Source organism: Chionomys nivalis, chromosome 1, assembly GCF_950005125.1.
Source record: "Chionomys nivalis chromosome 1, mChiNiv1.1, whole genome shotgun sequence".
Taxonomy (NCBI): Eukaryota; Metazoa; Chordata; class Mammalia; order Rodentia; family Cricetidae; genus Chionomys; species Chionomys nivalis.
In genome coordinates this window covers 193,194,240-193,214,334 of record NC_080086.1, presented here as the reverse complement: position 1 = coordinate 193,214,334, position 20,095 = coordinate 193,194,240, and the positions used below count along the sequence as shown (strand labels likewise).

The 20,095-nt window shown below is 44.3% G+C and overlaps 1 protein-coding gene across 14 annotated transcripts in view; it reads right to left on the bottom strand.

Annotated features, from left to right (window-relative positions):
• The window catches only part of Ica1 (islet cell autoantigen 1), a 141,494-nt gene that overhangs the window by 9,598 nt on the left and 111,801 nt on the right, over window positions 1–20,095 (bottom strand). For all 14 annotated transcript variants that reach the window (XM_057763510.1, XM_057763559.1, XM_057763505.1 and 11 more), the window contains 5 exons: window positions 17,372–17,469; window positions 15,460–15,512; window positions 12,759–12,821; window positions 12,624–12,662; window positions 4,379–4,648 (listed from right to left, as the gene is read on the bottom strand). In XM_057763510.1, the coding sequence (XP_057619493.1) occupies window positions 4,379–4,648; window positions 12,624–12,662; window positions 12,759–12,821; window positions 15,460–15,512; window positions 17,372–17,469 (523 nt within the window). The remainder of the gene's footprint in view (window positions 1–4,378; window positions 4,649–12,623; window positions 12,663–12,758; window positions 12,822–15,459; window positions 15,513–17,371; window positions 17,470–20,095) is intronic.

Genomic DNA, 20,095 nt, shown 5'->3' with positions numbered 1-20,095 from the left:
TGTAACTTTTGCTGTGAACTCCTACAACGTGGGCAAGGCAGGAGGGAGGCACACTTATTTTCTTCCTTTCTAGTCCCCTGGAGGGCTGCAGGACAGAATGAGGAGAGGCCAGAAGGAAGGCAGGCAGAAACCATTCTAGGAGGTGGAAGACTGAAGAGGGAAAGGATGAGAGGAAGGGAAAGAGGAGGAAGAAAAGGAGGAGTGATGTGGGATTCCCCTCTGTATGCTGTGAATAACACTGGTTAATAAAGAATCTGACTTGGGCCTGGCAGGGCAGAATAGAGGTGGGGGGAGGGGGAAGGACTAAACTGAATGCTGCGAGAAAGGAGGTGGAGTCAGGAGATGCCATGGAGCCACCAGAAGGGAAAGACACAAGCTGTCAACTGGAACCTTACTGGTAGGCCACAAGCCTTGTGATAAAATATAAAATAAAGAAAATAGGTTGATCCTAGATTTAAGAGCTATCTAGCAATACGCTTAAGCTATTGGCTAAACAGTGTTGTAAATAATACAGTTTCTGTGTGATTATTTTGGGAGTCTGGGCTGCCAGGAACGAACAAATGGCTCCTACACCAGAGGAAGATAAAGAATGAAAGCATGGGAATCCCTAATGACTGAGGCATGCAGAGCCCTCTATTCTGTCCTCTGACCTGACCCTGAAGGTGTCTCGGTCCTTTCAGAGAGCCAGGACAAGGGTGAAACAAAGCACAGACGTGGCCAAACATTTTCCATAAAGACGTCTATGAGTGCTCAATTTCAATTATTCTACTCTGTACGGTCATTCAATTTTTGTTGGATAACGACCCTGTCTCTCTATAACTCCATTTATCCTGGTGTTTGCCCTGGTGTCCTGGTGTTGTGATTCCTTCCTGAAGCCAGGAAACCCACAGGCAGGCTGATCACTATAAGCCCTGCTCATGAGACAGCAAGCAGATGCCTGAAGGGTCTGGAGAAAACTTCCTATGGTGTCAGACATCACACCGAGAGGTCCAAGAAGTCCTTGTGGCCGGTATGGGCTCATCTCCTTAGTCAGAGTGCTCAGGTTCAATGTTTGTCTGCCTTTACCCTAAGAGTGACCTTGGGCCAACAAACTGCTTCTTTCCTTGGTTTTCTGATCTCTGTAGTGTATATGGTGATACTGTTTACCTAGGAAGCAGCAGGTTAAATGGATAAGTTGGCACAGGTAACAAGAGAGCACAGTGCTTGGCACCCAGCATATGCTGTCTTGAGCACAGGCTGATGTTATCTTACTCTCTATGGTTGGTAGATTCACAGAATTACTCGATTTTACACCTTAGCCTCTCAGAGATGGGGGCTAACCCACAGACAAGGTGATGCTGGGATAAGAAGCCTAGACCGACACCTCACCTACTTAAATCTGAAGTAATAACCCAGAGAGCTGCAGAGAGAAGTGCCACTCCTACAGTGTGAGGAGGAAAAGGGCAACCACAAAACAAAGCTGGACTCAATTCCCTCCCACACCGTGTCACTGAGCCAACATGACAACATGCCTCACCTCCCTATGCTTAATTTAGTTTCTTAATTATTTCAGTTGTTACTGAATTTAGGTTTTGAAATGATCTGGTTAACTGGAGGAATCCATTTTAACAGAATGTGGCCAGGGTTTAATAGTCATCATTAAACTCACATTTACAAACAACTATTCATACACATTAGGTGGACTCTCCATTCACCCATGAATGCAGTGGAAAAAAATACCAGGCTAACATTCATCCTTTCTTATTTGGGGGATGAGATTCTGGAATCCTGACAGAAGCCTTCCAAGTGCTCGGCCACTACAAGCAGCCTTCCTGTGTCTATACCAGATGCACCTGGAAAGTTCCCTGAATCAGGGCAGCAGTGGGTTACCATGAAAGCTGCTCCCATTGAGATTATGGAGCTGTGGGGGACAATGAATGGGCTATATTCTTCTTTTAAACCATGTAGACATTTACATTTGATGTATTGAATCCTCGAGGCATTCTGCTGGTACCCATTTATAAAGCAAAGGCAACCCTGTAGCCACCAGATAACTTTAACATTAGGCTGGCTAGAAGTCCACAGGAGGAGAGGAGACTCTTACAACCAAAATGATGCTGTTAAATAGCAAAGATCATATTGTCTGGTGGCTAAAGAAGCCGTGCTAGTCTTCAACATGGCTGCTGAAAGGCGGCCAGAGATGTACCCAGTGTGCGCATGCCCCATGGAGCCTAGCTTCTCTTGCCATATATGGCCCATCCTATAATGCTGTCTGTCCTTCACAGTGTTGGAGCCCCTCTTCCCTCCTTAGTACCTCTCATTGTCACCCAGTCATCTCTAAGAAAGGTTCTTCCTGTAGACCGTGGCATGCTGTGTATATTCTTACCTTATGGGGTCAACAACGGTTATCTGCCCAGGACCGTCCAGTCTTGTTTGGCTCTTACCTTCCCAGCAAGACTCTGTTTAGCTACCCTGCCATCCCACAACACTGGCTCTCCCGAGCTTCATTTTCCTCTGTCTACCACTGAGTCCTCTCTAACCTGCTGTGTTGGGTTTCTCATTGTTTATCATTCCCTCCTTTCTCCACATTAGAAAGTGAATTCCAGGAAGGCAGAGAGTTTTGCCTGCCGTTCATAGATGCTTGCTAAGGCCTTAGGATGCAACCTCAAATAAGACTGCCTGGGAAATGAACGGCTTCCCCGAATGGAGCCTCTTCCCTGAGTGGAGCCCCTTTCTCTTCCCAGCTCACACCTTGCATCTCTCACTTGCTGTTGGACACCTCCCTCCTTTGCCCCACAAATGGTTTGGGTGCCTTCTCTCGGGCTGAAATAAGTGCAAAGCCCACGGTCACCCCCCTGTCACAGCTCTCGGGTTGTGTCTGACCAGAGCTTTTCACACATTGTCCAGGAAGAGGCTTTGGAGCTCTGCTTTCTCACTCTTGCAGTGACTGTTAGCCACCTGCTCCTGTGGCAGCTGGGCACTGGAGTCTCCGCACGGGGGGCCTTGTAAGGATCACTGGGCAACAGGGCCAGAGGGAGGACAGAACCTCACAGAGGTGGCCTGAGAATCTGGCCTCTAGAGTCTCTCAGGCCTTTCAGGAGGGTTAGAGTAAACGTTAAAAGAGCTGCCAGACTTGCTCGCTGGCTTCATCCAGTGAAGGAGAGGTGAAACCAGAGATGAAACTCAGAGAGCAGACTACACTTCCTGCATCTGCTCTCCCCGCCGCCTCCAACTCCATGGCGTTACCCTCTGAAACAGCTATGGAACAGGATTCCCAGGGAAGACAAAAGGGGAGAGGTAGCTCAGAGAAAAGGAAGACTTTTCTGTCTTGCCCACCAGCTCCTGTATGAATGATCTCATTTCCCAAGACCAGCGCTTGTAATAGCCCATAATTACTTAATCATCCCCACTCCACCATTTGTTCTCCACTGTAAGTGCCAGATAAACATGTTTATTAGGGAGATAGCTTAAGTTCATAAAAAGAATTTGAACATTTCTTAATAGGAGTAGTTTCTATTTTCGTGGCTGAGGTAACATGAGGGGAAGAAAAAATTCGCGAGAGAAGAAAATGGTTTCCTTCTTGAGATCAGTTTTTGAAATTCAAACTTCACCAATGAGCTTTGTTATTGCACTCTGAATCGCTGTGGGGGACACACCAGTGATGCTCAACCAGTACGTGGCCTGATGCTGAGCCCCAATGCGCCCTGAACCCTTCTGAGGAGAGAGCATGTTTGCTCAGGGTGGAAACTCTGCTCTGAGGTGGCGATGGGCTTTACTTGCTGTGCTAGAGTCAGAACAGGAACTGCTGAGTTGGCGCATACACGAGGTAGGGACAGGTCAAGGTGTAGAGAGAACAAGAGGGAACATGATAATGAAGAGAAGACAAAGTTAAAAGGTCCAGTGAAGTGCACCTAAAGAGAGGGCATGTTTACAGGGATCTAGGCAGCACATCTCATGGGTATGTGGGAGATGCAGGCGTGGGCAGTCAGGGATGACTAGGCCACAGGGTTTTAACTGCAAAGGCAAGATCCTCTTGTGCACATCACAAACTTCCTTAAATCCAAGAGAGAAAATAAGGGTGAGGACCTCCCGTAACTTTCTTAAGGAAGTACTGACAGAGGGAAAAATTATGAGAAACAATTGATCTTGAGCCTGACACTACACCTTAAAGTTGAGGTATGATTTGGAGATTTCAACCAAAAAGTCACTTGATATAAAAAAAATAAAAAAATACTACCACTAATAATAAAATTAAAAAATACTGGTAATAAAATTAAAAAATACTGGTTATAAAGTAAAAATACAGAAAGCATACTCAGAACGAATAAACTTCTGTATTAAGGGTGGGTGGGAAAAGATGAAGAAGCAAAATCAAGTTTCTAGTCACTGTGGAACCTACCTTGGAGAGAGGCTTGTAGATCTTTCATGTTTTGGTCTAAAAGCTGCGAAGGAAGGAATCCAGAACTGATCTGGGGCTTGGGGTCTGGCTCTCCCTGGGCCCCCACGGGGGCTGGCTCCTTTAGCCCATCATCTCCAAACACGGCAGCCCACTCTCTGCTGAACTCTCCTTCATCCAGGCTGGAAGCACTGAAGATCTCATTCAACAGCAGGAGGTCATCCTTATCCCCACCTTCGGGTTCTGGGGTCCCTGCCACGGGACCCAGGCAAGCTGGTGGAGGCAAAAGAGCACAAAGCACATGACCTCCGAGAGCTAGAGCATCAGGAAGAGCTGTCATGGGGCCCAACTGGGACAAACTGAATGATGGCTGGATCTAAGGAAAGTAATCACAACAGAGATGTATGTATCCCATGACACGCTTGGTTAAATGGAGGTCAAAACAAATTTTGAATTCTATGTTTCCTTGTCCCCCTTTATCTAAAGCAAATCCTGTTTTTGAGCATTACACTAAAACATTTTCTATTACTACTACACACACAAACACACACACACAAACACACACACACATACACACACACACACCTAGGGTTTGGGTTTTCCCTTAACATAAAAGCAGATTTGACAAAACATTCCACAGGTCTGAAACGAATCCAGGGCTGAAAGCTGTTGATGATCTTAGTTCCTTGTTTGTAAGGTTTCCCAGCTCTTCCCACACAAGCCCTCAATCCACGCTGCCTAGGCTGGAGCAGCCAACAAACCGTGCGGCAGCCTGTCTTGCCACCCAAGCTGGGGAGAAACCTCACCACGCCCTGGCCCAGGGGAACATGTCAGGGGATGCATCAACAACCAAGACAGATGTCTCTGCAACAACAGCTGCAAGAAGCAGAGGAAAGGTGGAGCTGGTGTGCCTGAGAGTAGCAAGCAGAGAGTGACAGGCTCGCTTAGTGGGCCGCAGACAGAAGCACTGACAGCTGGCAGGGAGCCCTGGTCCTGAGGGGAATTAGCCACCCCATCAGCAGACCTTTGCCAGGCCCGAGAGCCAGCGTGCAATGTCAGGAAGCTGGAATACTACACTGAAGTCATCAGCCCGGATGACTGCAGAGACACCCATTCTCACATCTGAACACTGACCAGACGCCGCCCAGTATTTACAAGGAGAGTGGACATGACTCTCAGAAGTCCCATGGCAAGCTCTGTCATTGAGGTTTTCTACTTATTTTAAGACTGGGGGCTGAGGGGTGTATCAAGTGTTGCTTTGTTTGTGGAATCTAATTGCTACTTGCAAACTGAAACCATTTTTTATTATATCATGGTTCCTATGTTTTTCTGAGCAACATTGAAATTCTGATGATCAGGATAAATAAAATTATCAGGTTTTCCTCAAATATATTCATAGCTATGATGATTCTAAGGTTATTGTTTTAAATGAAGCTTCTCTCTGTTCTTCTGTTGGATCTGTTTTCACCCACATGTAACATAAAGATATAGAGATTTAGGGGATTTTTTTTTTATGAACTCAGCAAACTGGCTATAAATCAAGAAGGGGGAAAAATCTAGTAACTCCTATCACCGTGGTTTAAAATAGTGGCAAAACATCACTTTAATCAGACAAGTGCCTAATTTAAGCATTTTTATTGTTTATGTTATCAAAGACATTTGCAGTCAGACATAGCCTGTAGGCGAACTATGAGAAAAGCAGCAATTTGGTTCTCTGAAGAGGCTTCCCTGCACAGCAGGGGCCAGCAGGTTGGGCAGGGAGGTAAGGCAGGCTGCTCACCTACACGCCACCATACAGGAAGACGCTGGGGAACAGCACCCACAATGTATCAGGTGTGTCCCTCAACATAAGCCTTTACTAATGAATTCTCTTTCAGTCTCTCCCAGACTCGTTCTCTTAACCTGTAGTTACTTTTCAAATCTCTGTACCTCCTATTTTCTGCTGACATTGGAGTACCCAAACCATTTCTACTGGTTTCCTTCTGACCTGGTTGAAGTCATATGATTACTGAGTCAAGCCCACATAAATGAGACCTGTTTGGTTGGACCTTGAGTGAGTTAGCAATGCACTTTCCTTGGACAGTCATTTCAGTTTGAACTGGGGAGGCATCACTGTGGTGGCTGGGATGGTTAAGATCCCAGTAAACATTGAACAACAGATCATAAGCCAATTATAAAACTTCTATTTCATGTTTAGTGTTTAGGCTTTATGTCTTGGTATTTAGCACAGACATGAGTGGCTTCTGCTAACTAGCTTCTCTTCCCTTTCCTTCAGGTGTTTTTCCCTGAGAAGCACACTGTCCCCCTGTGATCCTGGTCACCCACTACAGGTGGGTGTGTGGCTGAGCAGGTTGGAGTTCTCCATCTCTCAGGCCACAGCGACTGACTCGGGATGACATGCACTAGAGGTGTCTTTGTATTTGCTATATGAAAAGTGGATGGAAAAAAACCCATCCTTCTTTGGGCTTCTCAGAATCAGAGATGTAAATCAGAGGCTCTTAGTGAAATTAAAGTCAACATACAGAGGAAAACAAAGTCAAGAGGCAGAAAGGGAATTTAGACAGCACTCAGCCAGTCCCTGAACCTCACTTGAGTCAACACACTGCAGAACACCCTCAGTTACATGGCTGAGAGCACTTTAAGCAAAATTCCAACCTAACCCATTTCAACACAGGCTTCAACCTTATAACCAAATGGATCCTGTGCCTATCAAACGCAAACACTTCAGTCTCGGAGCTGAGGAAACTGTCTCAGGAGTCAGTCATAGATTCAGGCTTCGCCCCTACTGAAGTTCACCATTGAGTATGATCTGTTATTATCATTCTGCTTGCCTATTTTAAAATTTATTAATAAAAAGTTGTGAATAAAAACGTCATCACATCCTGGCTATTTAACAGTTAAAGCAGGCCGCACAGTGAACTGCGTTCCTCTAAGAGACCTATTTATGTAGCTAAAAGCAAGGAAACTGGCACTGACTTGAACCATAAAACCCAGAAACCTCCTGATTATTACACTGATAATTAAGATGCCTGAAATTACTATGCATAACTTGTAAGAGAAACTTAATTACAAGTCCAAATGGACAGGTTTAGGTCTGCAACCAGACAAGTCGGGACTTGAGGACTGAAGTTTGTCAGCAGGCCCCGGAGAACTGAGCTGCTCTTATCTTCGTTGGAAACTACCACTCAACCAGAGACAAAGAAAGCATGGAGAGATGCCATAATGTCCTCGGGAGAAGGCTAGTCAGTGCGTCCACCCACACAGACCAACAAAGACGGCTACCGAGTTGTGGGCCACAACTTCCTTTGGCTCGGCGTCTCCAAATGTCTGCCTCCAATCCAAGTTCTCCAACTCCTGACCACAAAGTCTTATCTTATCCTTTGTGGTGTGCCTACTGCTAAGGCAGCTGCAGCTCCATGAGACGGCCTCCCACCCTGCTCCTTCGCCTATACCAACTGTGATATCATTCCTTGTCCAAACACTGCGCATGCACTTCCTGGGCTAAGGCGTAAGGTAGCTCTCCCCATGGTGGCATGCAAGATGCCTGCATGATCTGCCAGTGATGAAGTGTATTAGGGCTACCTAACAATGTTGTCTCCCTGGGGAGAACTGCTTTTCCTTCAGAACATAGGTAGGGTTTTGTTTTTGTTTTTGTTTTTTTCTGTATGCTGACAGAGAACTGACTGGGTTCTCACACACAAACTAGGAACGTTTTGTGAACATGTGACGGTTTCTATGGCCAGAGTGCTCTTCGAGGTACCATGCGACACAGAGGCAGATTGGCCAAGAAGCCAAAACCACCATATGGCTGTCTTGTTCAACACTGAGAAATATGAAGCCTGGGGCCTGGGAAACATTCCCTAGAAGAACTGGTCCTGAACCAGTGAGTTCTAGACTGAAAAAAAAAAAGCCCCAAAGTAGAGGAAACTCAAGTTTAGGCAGAGTGTGGAAAACTGGTCCAGATAGTGCTTTTGAAATCATACTTAGTTTCATGACCTCAGCATAAACTAAGGGCATAGAAGACGGAGCCAACTACACAGTCAGAAAACAAGAACACAGGACAACAAAAGATAAATGTCACTTGATTTACCTTCATCTGTGTGAAACAGGAAGGCTGACTTCTCTGGGTTTCTCCCTGTTCCCCACGCCCCACAGAATGACTAATGTTAAAGGCCACAGGGCTGCAGAGCCGCTGAAACCCCAAACACCAACACTACCCTCCTGTCATCCAAAGGATGGCGGGGGAAGACAGCAGAAAACCACCTGACACACTGTCCACACAGGGGAACAGTTCTGAGCCTCTGCGAACAGATTGTTCTTGTTTGAAATTCAAGAATGCCGCTTTCAAAAACTCCCTTCAGGTTTAAAAATAATAATAAATAAAAATCTCAACTGACAGGGGCCCGGGTTGGGTAAGTGTTCATATGTGCTTTCTGAAGAAACAAAAGAAGCACACACAAAAACACCTGACTGTTACAACCCAGCCCCTCCATTTTAGTATTAGCTTAGTAAGTCACCTCGCTCCTAACAGGGCAGGATCAAGTCTTTAAGAATCTCTATAGGAAAAATCCCATGTAGAGCACACTATTACATGATTATGAACATTTATTTTATTATTTATTTGGTTTCATCAAGCAGAGTTTCATGTGGCCTGAGCTGGCCTCAAACAAGTCATGCAGTCGAGGGTGGCTTTAATCTCCTGAACTTTAATCCTCTCCCTCCCAGGTGCTGGGATTCCAGGTGTTTGCTGACACACTCCTGCCTTCAGTAGTTGTTTTAAAAGCCTATGTCCTTGGGCTGGGGGGTGTGGCTCGTAGAGGGCTTGTCTAAGGCGTAAAGGATGAGCTCTTCCCAGCACTCTGAAGAAAGAGTGCATAATTATTTCATGAGGTGACCCAGGTTACCAGCATCTCCCAGAATGCTGAGTGGAAGGGAGGAGGGGTTTATGAGAGCAGATGGAATTTAGCACTTGGTCATTGTTTGTCCTGAGGCAAAGCAAACAGATCTCTCATGTGACAGTAAGGATGACTACAGGTGACAGATCCTCGACTCCGGAGAAGCCAGGCAACGTAGGATAGCACATGATCGCTGTGGGCTAAAGGTTATCACCTAGACCTCCGCTAGCTGCTGAATGAACTATCATCATTACACCTGGCCAGAATTTAGAGACACAAGCAGTAACAGAGCATGTAAAGAAAACAAACATGCTTTTGTAATAAAGACAATAGTTTTTTCTGCTTTTTAATTGGCCTAGACCTTCTGTTTTTGGTAAAGGCTTAGTGATAAGATTTGGGAAGTTGAACTCATTAAATTTTCATCTGCTTTGCACTACATCTTTTTGTTCAGTAGGATGTTATTTGGGAGGAGGGCCCAACTTGAGGAACAGAAAGATTTCTGCATGCTCTAATTCACGAATCCAGGCCACATGTCATGTGTGGTATATGGTGACTTCAGATCCACTTTCAAGATCTTACAATGTCACCAATATTTTATTAAAATGTTTTTATACTGTGTGGTCAAGCATTGGTTTTTCTATTACTTTATGATTTAGTTGAAGAAAAGTGGAGCTGGGACTAGAGGTCCCAAGTCTTATAAAATCAGCCATCCTTGGACTAAGTGCTTTTGATTTCTTCACATCTAAAGTTTAGCATACTACAATCCGCATTTTAATTCAGAGTTTAGGCTGGCAGTGGCTCTGAAAAGACATGCATGCTGAAGTGAACAGAGCAGCAGCGTTCTTTTTTCTTCAGTCACCACAAGTTCCCCGTGTGTCAAGAGCATCTTTAGACTTGTGCTTTAGCGCTGATACCCCCAAGTGGAGCCTGGGGAGAGCTCTGTGGGGCAGCAGCGATAACGGGACAGGGTGGCTTATGTGACATTTCATTTGATTGGGGAGTCCCGTGACTCCATCTTTATGCCTGAGAACCAATACTTGTATGAGGGAAGAGCCCATCTAGCTTCATCTTTAGAGCTAAAAGCAACGGGGCATAAAACTTGCTTTCAATAAGCAGACGTCAATCTTCATCCGATGGGCCCTGGCACATGAGGAAGCTGTGAAAGCCAGCAGTCTATTGCAAGCAGTAGCCCTTCTGAGTTAATTCCCTGAGGAGGTGCTGGCTTTGGGGCTAAGGTTGTCACAATCTATCATTACTTTAAAAAAAAATCCACATCTTTTTTTACCCCTTACAAAGGGAGAGGAAACAAGCATACAGACTCCTATTTTCTGTGTCTGAGTAAGAAAGCTCTAGAAGGCTGGGGGCATAGGAGAGGCACTTCGTTGTCAAGATGGAGTGTGAGCCAGTTTACAGAAATGGGGGTGAGTTTTTAAAATATAATAGTCTATTAAATAAACCTATTCAAAAATCAAGTCTACTAAAATAATAAAATTAAATAGAGTTAGCAACAAAGGAAAAACCATATAGACAAGACTCTGGGGTTGGGAGGAGTATCAATTCATCAAAATAAGTTGGGTCATGCATATGATTATGAACACATTTATTAAATGTTAAGAGTTGTTGAAACTGGGTGGCAGATACTTAGGGCTTGCTGTACTATCCTCATATCATTTTAGTAAGATTAAAATATTTCAGTACTTTAAAATAATTTATAAGGGATATTTTTATTCCATTAAAATATTTTATTCTTAAACTAGAGGGGAAAGGCCCTTACAAAACTGGGGGCTACAAATGGCCACCCACACTGTTTGTTCATTCATTTCATTACTGGTACGGTTTCTGGTTTGCCAATCTGCACCATTTTGATGAAATATTGCATAGCATGATGCCTTCAGTAAGACATTAACAAGGCAAGGAGCCTTCCACCTGTGAGTCTATATTCCACGTCCTGGGAAGTTCTTGGGAAACTTGTAATGACTTTGTATCTCTGAGAGATTCTCTTTTCTCTAATACTCTGTGGATTCTGTCCATACCTTGATGGTGAATCTTGAGTTTTAACTGGACTGGATTGACAACCATGTAGGAGACGATTAAGGACACCTCTAGGAGTATCTGTCTTTCAGAGAAAACTAGATCATGTGGACTTTGCCCTAATCAAGCTGACCCACTGACTGACTCAAATTTTAAGTAAATAGTTGGGAGGTGGTGGAACCATGGAAGTGCTGAGATGAAGGAAGTGGCTAGCTGGGGGCGTGTCTTTGTGCTGGTTCCTTCCTGTTGCTCCACTTTCGGGCCTTTCGGGTAAGCGGCTTTTCCATCATGCTCTTCCTCTACAATGTTTCCGCCTTGCCACTGAGTTAAAAAGCCAGCTGACCATGGACCGGAACCGTGAGCCAAGATAAACCACCCTTCCTTCCTTTTAATGTTTCTCCCAAGCATCTTTCACAAGAGCACACCTTCTAACAGGCCAAGGTCAGACTGAGCTGAATCATACCCTGGTTAACCGAGGTCCACAGGGTGGCTTGAGTCAGTGTCTATGCCGTAAAGAACCTGTATGATCAGGACAGAATGCCAATCTCCAGGCCCAGGGATTCTCTGATGTTTGGCTCAGAGTCTTGGGGGCATTTTGGACTCTTAGTAAATCATTTAAAAGAAACCTTTGAACGAAAAGCAAAGGCTAGGATTGGTTACATAGGAACTACTCAGTTTCCTTAGAGCGCCCAGTACCGTCAGTCTCATCTAAACTCAGGGTCCTGAATTCTCTTTTGGGTGACTATTTAGTAGCCAGCCTAAGATTTCTAAGTCTGATGGACCTGGTTTACTAAAGTTCAATAAACATACAGCACTGTATACCATCTAGAGAACATTCCCAATCCTCCTTTCTCAACAAGCCATCAGTCCAAGAGTATCCCTGTATCAGAAACCACAAAATAACCTTTTCATACCTGAGTTCCATTCTTGACAGTTACCTGGTGAGGCTACTATGCTTGGTCCCATTTTACAGGCAAGAACACTGAGACTTACAGAGTTTGTATATGAAGCAAATTAGTTTAGGTCATTGATGGGAAGAACAAAATTCACATTTTTCACATATCTCATTTGGAAAGTTAGTTTTTCTATTATAGCGTAGTACCTTTGTCATAATTTTCAGCTTTAAAAATTTGTCTAATTAAATGATAATAACATACATATTATATTTTGCTTGAGCATAGGTAAGGTAATTTATAATGGCTGTCACCTAAATATTTTGTTTATAACTGTAAAGCTATTAAAAAGATAACTATTGAGTTTTCTGGCACCAATAAAAGAGAACTTAATTTAATTATAAACTTCAAAGAATGTGTAAATCTTACCTTCTTCGGGTTTCATGTCTAATAGCTCATCTATTGGTCCTTAAGAGAAGAGAAAGAAAACAAATTATCAGTTAACTCCATTTCACTCGGAGTTTGAATAAATCATTAAAACTGGGAAGTCTGTCTTTAGATTACCTGAGCATGCATCGTGCGCAGGGCTTTTGTCTATAGAAGACAGAGTACTTTTCTCTTCTTCAGCTGAAACACAAGGTATGCAGTTGGTTATGAGCAGCCCACAGTGGCACATTTTTATAAGCTATGTGTGAGATAAACACACACTGTTAGAAAGCATGCAAAGTCTCAGCTAGCTCATGTAAGGCAATGGTCCTCAGTTTCCCCTTTACATGTGCTATTAGCTCTCAATGATTTCCAAATTTAAATCTGGAATTTCAATTTTATGTAATTCATTTAACTAAATTTAAATTCGACAATTCCAAAGAATCTCTGTTTTTGTTTTTGTTTTTTGTTTTTTTTTTTTGATAGATAACCCACACGATACTCTATTTATCTTTCTGTTTTCACCCATGGAAAATGAATGACAAGTCATCAGATATTACTTGGTATCACTAACAAATAGTAACCACATAGACCTGGCTAAAATGAAAAAGGGAATACTGAATTCTCAATAAAGAATCTTTAGTTTTTAAAGACTGAAAACCCTAGCTGCAGAGATGCTAGAAAGACCAGTAGACATTAAGGGCATGCCTGGTGGGTAAGGCGGCAAGTCAGTGGTGACAGAAGGCTGGAGGCAGGTAATACTTTGTATGACTCTCTAATGGAAGAAACAGATCATTTCATACTTAAAATACCCATCAAATACAGAGCACTAGAAGGGAAGATTATATCAAGTGGACTTTGAATGATGAGGGGGCTTCTATTTAGGCTCATTGATTATTATAAACACCATGCTGGGATCGGGTGATGCTAGTTGAAAGTGCATCTGCAGGGACTAAGGGACATGGGGAAACTCTGTCCCTTGAACTAACTTGGCTCACAATAAGCAATCAAGTGTGGCTGTACATGCGTGAGTAGGCACATGACAGGACAGTCTCAACTCAGTTTGCTCGTGTTCACCAGACCTTCAATAGGTCCCAGAATAAGACAGATGCCACTTAATGATAATGGATCCCAATCTCAAACAAGTATGCAATTATCACACCAATTAAATTATATAAGAAAAGAGAAACTTTGCATTTTCATATACTGTACAAATCTATATAAGTTATATAGATTTGAAGCTTTTCTATGAATATAAGAAACTGGAGTTGACATTTTCCCAAAGCACTAAGTATGTTCTACTCTATGATCTTAGTCCCAAACAACATTCATGCCACAGGTTCACAGAGGGGCACTGAGGTTGGAGGCGTGGATCAACACAAACGGTTTGTCCAGGGCCATGAAATCAGGCCTAGACCTTACTTTTCTCAGACTCTAGAATTTTTCTTTTCTTACATTTCCTGGTTCTTCCTGGCTCATTCCTTTGCTCAAACATATCTTTTCCTTTGACAAGTCTTACAATAGCAAATGGCTTTGACCATTTGGAAAAGTGGGAAGAGTCAGGGTGAAGAGGAATGGAGCAGAAGAACCGTTCTAGGACTTGCTTCACACATCTCCTTTCCTGGCTCAAGGCAGGGAAGAGGAGACTGTGTCCCCAAGAGGGACTGTCTAAACAGAAGGCCGGATGATTTCTGTTACCGATACAACATCTTTAGTTACCTATATAATGTCAGCCACCTTTCCATCTATGAAGATTTTAACTCCTGGTGAAGGGTTCAACACTGATACATATTGGTTTTACTATAATTTTCGATAGTCTGTACCTTTATGATAAGGAGTCAACAGAAAATCTGGCAGCAGAGCAGGAGTCAGTGACAGCAGAAAGCCACGTCAGAGTGCCACCTCCCAATGCGCAGAGCCTCCTCCTGAGGTAGGCTTCAGTTCACCTTGAGGTAGCTAGTGCCACTCCCTTAATGTGGCCTGAGAGTTCACTTGGGAGGGCAAAGTCAGAGCAATTCTGTCTCCAACAATGAGGAACGCCCACCCAGAAATCACCACTGATCACACCTGGATGTGATATCAAGATTGCACTAAGACCTGCAGCTAGGGCTACCTGTTAGGCTGGAACCTCTAGCTCACTCCTGCTTGATCCAGAATCCCACTCCTCTCTCTCCAAACCCCACCCTCTCAGAGAAACTCCAGGAAAGAAGGTGCCAAAAAGCCCAGTTCCCTGTTCTTGGCAATCAGGGCAGTTTCTCCCCTGAAGTTGCCAGCAGCCCAATCCCCGCCAAAAGTGCTAAGTTTTTGACCACACTTGGGTGCAAACCCAGTTTATGGCAAATAGGCCATCACCCCTCACCTACAGGCTATATAATCTCCCTGCTTTAGTTTGGATGTGTGACTTCTCCTGCCTCGATTTCTGGGACCGGAGAACTCATTGGGGAGTTGCTTTCTTAAAGAAACCTGTTCTTTTATTTATTTATTTTTTTAATTCAGCTTAAGCTGGCTTGTCATAAGAGAAACCTGTTATCATGATACAGAAATTACTCCTCAGAGCAGCCCAGAAATCCTAACTCCTGGAAAGGGGTGGCTATCTGCCATGTCCCACCACAAGAAGGACGCCCAAGTTTCTGGTTCAAACCACACAATGTCTCTTGGTACTACTAAAGGGTTGGCAGCACTAATATCGGAGACTACAGGAAGCAGATTAATATAGCCTTTTCTTAAGATGGAAAAAAAAAAACCAACCGAGAGGTAATTTACCAGAAAGAGAAACAAGTTGGCTGTTGTGCATTCCAGCAGGGTCTCTGAAGCAATGGAAATGGAAATTAAAACTTACCCTTACAAGGAAAGGATTCTTTGTGCTGGTTCTCATCCTCCAAAGAAATTAATCTTAAAATAAAAAGAAGGCCGAGTTACACAGTTCTGCAAATTTATGTTTATGGTATAGCTATATTCTTCAGTGCAGTATCTATTTCTTTATTTATCACAACCCCTGCCCTTGCACACACACCACACACCACACATGCACACGCGCGCACGCACACACACACACACACACGACAGGGGTAGAGGAAGAGAGATGGAGACACAGAAAGAGGCATCTATTTTCTGCAGAAGAAATGGCACTGCTTGCTTTTTGTAACACAGCATCTTCATACATGAGCACAGCTTCACCATAAGGCACATACTCAGTCAACATCTTGATGGGCACATAGGGATAACTGCAGTGCATACACATAGCTACTGCTATGAAAAGCTATAGAAAGAGATGGCTTGACAGTGGTTATTCTATATCCCTGGTGCTAAAGGAGATGGAAAACTACATAGAAGGCTGAGGGCATGGTCCCTTCCCTCCCAAACCCAGGTGCACTTGCCCGTTGGAACAAACTCTTCCCAGGACTTTGCAGGCAGACCCTCCAGCACCCCACACCCACTTGGTACTTCCTAGGGTTTACCTGATATTTCTGAACAAAATTCCTCATAATGTTCTACTATCACTTAAAATAGTGACTGGTGTGCTTTTGGAGCCCTCAAAGAAGAGGTGCTAAGACACTTGAGAAACCCAAATTAGTGAAAGGAAACACACTGAGAGAGTCCCATGTAGTTCTCCTCTGAGTAAAGATGAATGCTTTATGTGGATTGCATTCACTCATATGATAAAAGAGTGCTGTGTGGGACTTACTCTGGTGCGGCCTCTAATGGGGTTCACCACAGTACCTTACCATCCCCAAGCTACAGTTCATTCTCTACACAGTGTGGACTTGGTAAACTGAATACATGGTGGATCCACGGGAGAAGGGCTTCCACAGAGAGCGCGTATGCCGCGCCAGCATGCGGCAGTGCCTATTCCGCGCAGCCCCTACACTGTGCCAGCATGCAGCAGGCAGTCACTGGTTGCTCCTTGCCAGCAGGCAATTGTGCAGGTCCACATCACAGTCTATGAAAACTTGTCTGCATTGTGCACCAGAGAAACTTTCCAGGGTTTTCTTTAAAATTAAAAACGGGCTAATGTTGGGAACAGATATGTCTATGGAACTAAAAACATATCCCAAACTTTCTGAGAACTAGAGTAAAAATGTCAGCTTGTCTAACCAGAAAGCTATCATTTAAATGGTGGAGGTGTGTAGACAAGGCATAGAGTGAGGAATGATGGCTCCTGTGCTTTCCTAGGCCAGCCGGTCCAGAGCAACTACAGGCTACCCATCTCTGTAGACCAGGCAACCCATCTCCGTAGACCAGGTTACCCATCTCTATAGACCAGGCTACCCATCTCTATAGACCAGGCTGCACATTCAAAGTTCCTCTCCCTGGGTAGGTTAGGAATCAGATGCCATTTGCACTGAATAGTCACTTTCGTGTTTCTAAATGACGGCAGGTGAGAAATGGAGGCCGGGGAGCCACTTCCTCCTGCATTCTGGGCTATCCTCTGCTTCAGAGAGGAGAGCAGAAAGCCAGAGTGGTGAGGGGGGAAAGGCCACAATCCCACATGTTTCTAGACTACACGCATGGCTAAGCAATTTCAAGAAGAGGAAAGGTGGGGGGATTCCCGTCTAGGATCTCTTGTGAGTGCTGATGACAACAGTGAGGGCCAGAACCAGACAGCAGAGAGCCCATGGAGCCATCATGGGGACACCTGACTTTCTTTCCCAAGGCAGCAGGATGGTGAGGACAGGGTGACCCCTGGGTGTCGGTGGGCTCACTGGGCTTGGCTGTGAGGACTGCACTAGAGGAAGGGGCTGGGGACTTACTGCTTAGGCTCCTGTGTCGCAGCCTCCAGGCTTTCCCTCCGCGGGGTGCTCTTCTTCCCTTCTTTCTTAACTAGTTTTTTCATAGGATCTTGTAAGCTCTTGATCGTAAGTCACAGGTAGAAAGAAAGAGAGAAAATATGGGGTGGGGAGGAACATTAAAGAAAAGTCATCAGTAAAAATATTCACCTGCAGTCAGTGCTCGTACCCGCACCTGTGGTCAGAGGTGTGCGGAGGCTGTCCCGCTCAAGAGAACACAGGTAAAACTATCTATGGTGAAGCAACAATGTTCTCAGACAGTTCCAAGAATTACAGCTTACAAGGGAGGGTTGATTTGCCACAGGGTTTATGTTTTCCCCTTTGGGATAAGTTATTCAGAAAAGGCCTTTTGGTCACTGTGAACTTTGCTTTCCAGCGACAGCATGCAGCTAGGGTAAACACGGCATTGTGCCTGTAGCCCAAACTCTCACACAGCAGAGGCTCCCCGCTGACTCCCAAGCTGAGATGACTGCATTTGATGTGTAATTTTGTTTGTTATTTTGCAATTTAAAACTCATCTTTAAAAATAGTAGCTAATGAAAATCTGTTTTTTTTTGTTTTGTTTTGTTTTGTTTTTTTAAAAAAGAACAAAATAGCATCCTAACATATTCTGACAGCTTAACTCCCACGGAAGGACAGAGCAGGTGTCTCCCCAAGCCTTTGCGGATTAAAAACAGGCAATAGACTTTACTTTCTTTCTTCTTTGTTTTGGTTGGCACATCATTTGCTCGAGCTACTGTTTTAAAGGTTTGTTAAATATTTAAGGGAAGTTTTTGTTTTGAAGAAGCAAGTCCCTACAAACTGCAGTAGCAGAGACCAGTAGCAGAGACCCAGAAAGAGAAAGCAAATGTTTCTTTAACAACGAGTAATGATGTACACAAAACCTACCAAGACAAAAGGACTATCTCAAGACATTCACCCTTCTTACATTCTCAGAGCTACTAAAGTCCAGGTCGCCATCCTCTGGGCCTCCCCGCCTTTCCGCTCTCTTCTCCACCGTGACACTCAGAGGAGGTGGGCTTGGGGCCAGCGCAGACTGATCAGTGATGGCTGACTGGAGTGACCAGGCAAAGCAGAGCCCAGGCTGACTTTGGAGTCTGCTCCGGACACCAGATGGATACTGGTGTTACCCCCCCCCCCCAACTGCCAGCCTAGTTCACTCCCCACCCTGAGTAATCTTCCTAAAATATCCATGCCATCATACTACCCTTGTTCTCAAGAATTTATAATAGTTCCTGATTTTTCTCCATGCCTAATCTAAAAACCTCTCTCTGCTTGATTTTAAGTGACCTAAATGTGGTGCTACCTTCACCAGCTCCTGCTGCTTCTCGTGATCCACAAACCACGCCCTTTCATTCAGTTACAGCCAGCTCCTTGGAGTCTTCCCTGTGCTTATTGTTCCCATCCCATCTTTGTTCTCCACACTTGCTCACCCCAGAAATCCCGAGTCCTTTCAAAGCCCAAATCAATTACTGCTACTTTCCACACAACTTCCCTGAGCACTCCGGATTTGAGAACATTCTTTTGACACCAGGTTGCATCTATACTCTGATTATGGTGTGCCTTTTTATAGATACTATGTACTTTCTTAACCAATATAATTTGTGTATAAAAACAGTTTAGAGTTGAAGATATAAAATATTTTACATGTTGTGAACATTTAATATTAAAATATATGATTGCTCATTCTCTCGCCAATATTCTAATGTACAATCAAGGTTTTTATATCTATTTTAAGCATTTATTTATTTTGTATGTGGGGGTAGGGGTGTGCCACGGTGCATGTGTATAAGACAGAGGACAACACGAAGAAGGAATTCTCTCCTTCCCTTGCGTGGGTTCCAGGGGATAAACTCACCCTGTCAAGCTTGGCAGCCAGTACGAGCCTTCCAGCCATCCTGCTACCCAAGGTCCCTTCACTGAGTCTATGTCCTTGATTTCAGTTCTGAGGCATTTTAGTGCATAAAGCCTGTCTGTGCAGTTATCGTTAATGACTCCCTGCCTCTGGACATTAAATTCAATCAACTGATAGGTTTTGCGTGCCTACCATGTGTAAGATGTTGTTTGGGATTTTCAGGACAGCAGTGAAAAGAAGAAGTGTTAGCAAGTGATGTGCCCAGGCAGATCATTTAAACAGGGAGACCAAAAATGACCAGATTATTTCAGTGAATAAGATGTCCTCTCTTGGGGCTGGCCCTTCAACTGGGAGTTAGGATGATGAGAAGAAACCAGTCGTGGACAATTAGGTGAGGAGAAAAGCTTGAAGCAAAGACCCAAAGGTAGGAACAGTGTGCCCTGTGTGAAGAAGCCACAGTGGCTGTGATGTCATCGGCAAGAGTAAAAGTCTCAGGAGATCTCATCACGTGGCCAGCAGTGGCTCGCAGGGAGAACATTCTTCTCCTCAGCTCGTCCCCAGTGGCCCTTCTGCCTCCTTTGTTCCCGCACACTTTTGTGCTCTGTGTCTCTAATGCATGACAACTACACACAATACGTGGGCAGTGGCTGTGGACTGGACTATGAGGGGAAATGCTACAAAGGACAGGATTAGAACAAATGCCACAATGGATCTGGACTGTGCTCTAGAGGGCCGTGTTTGATACACTAAAACAGCCAGTTAAAGCAGTGTGAAAATGTGTGGGTGTGCAAGTATGTTAGAAATGTGTCATCGAAACTGGGAGTCCATCAGAT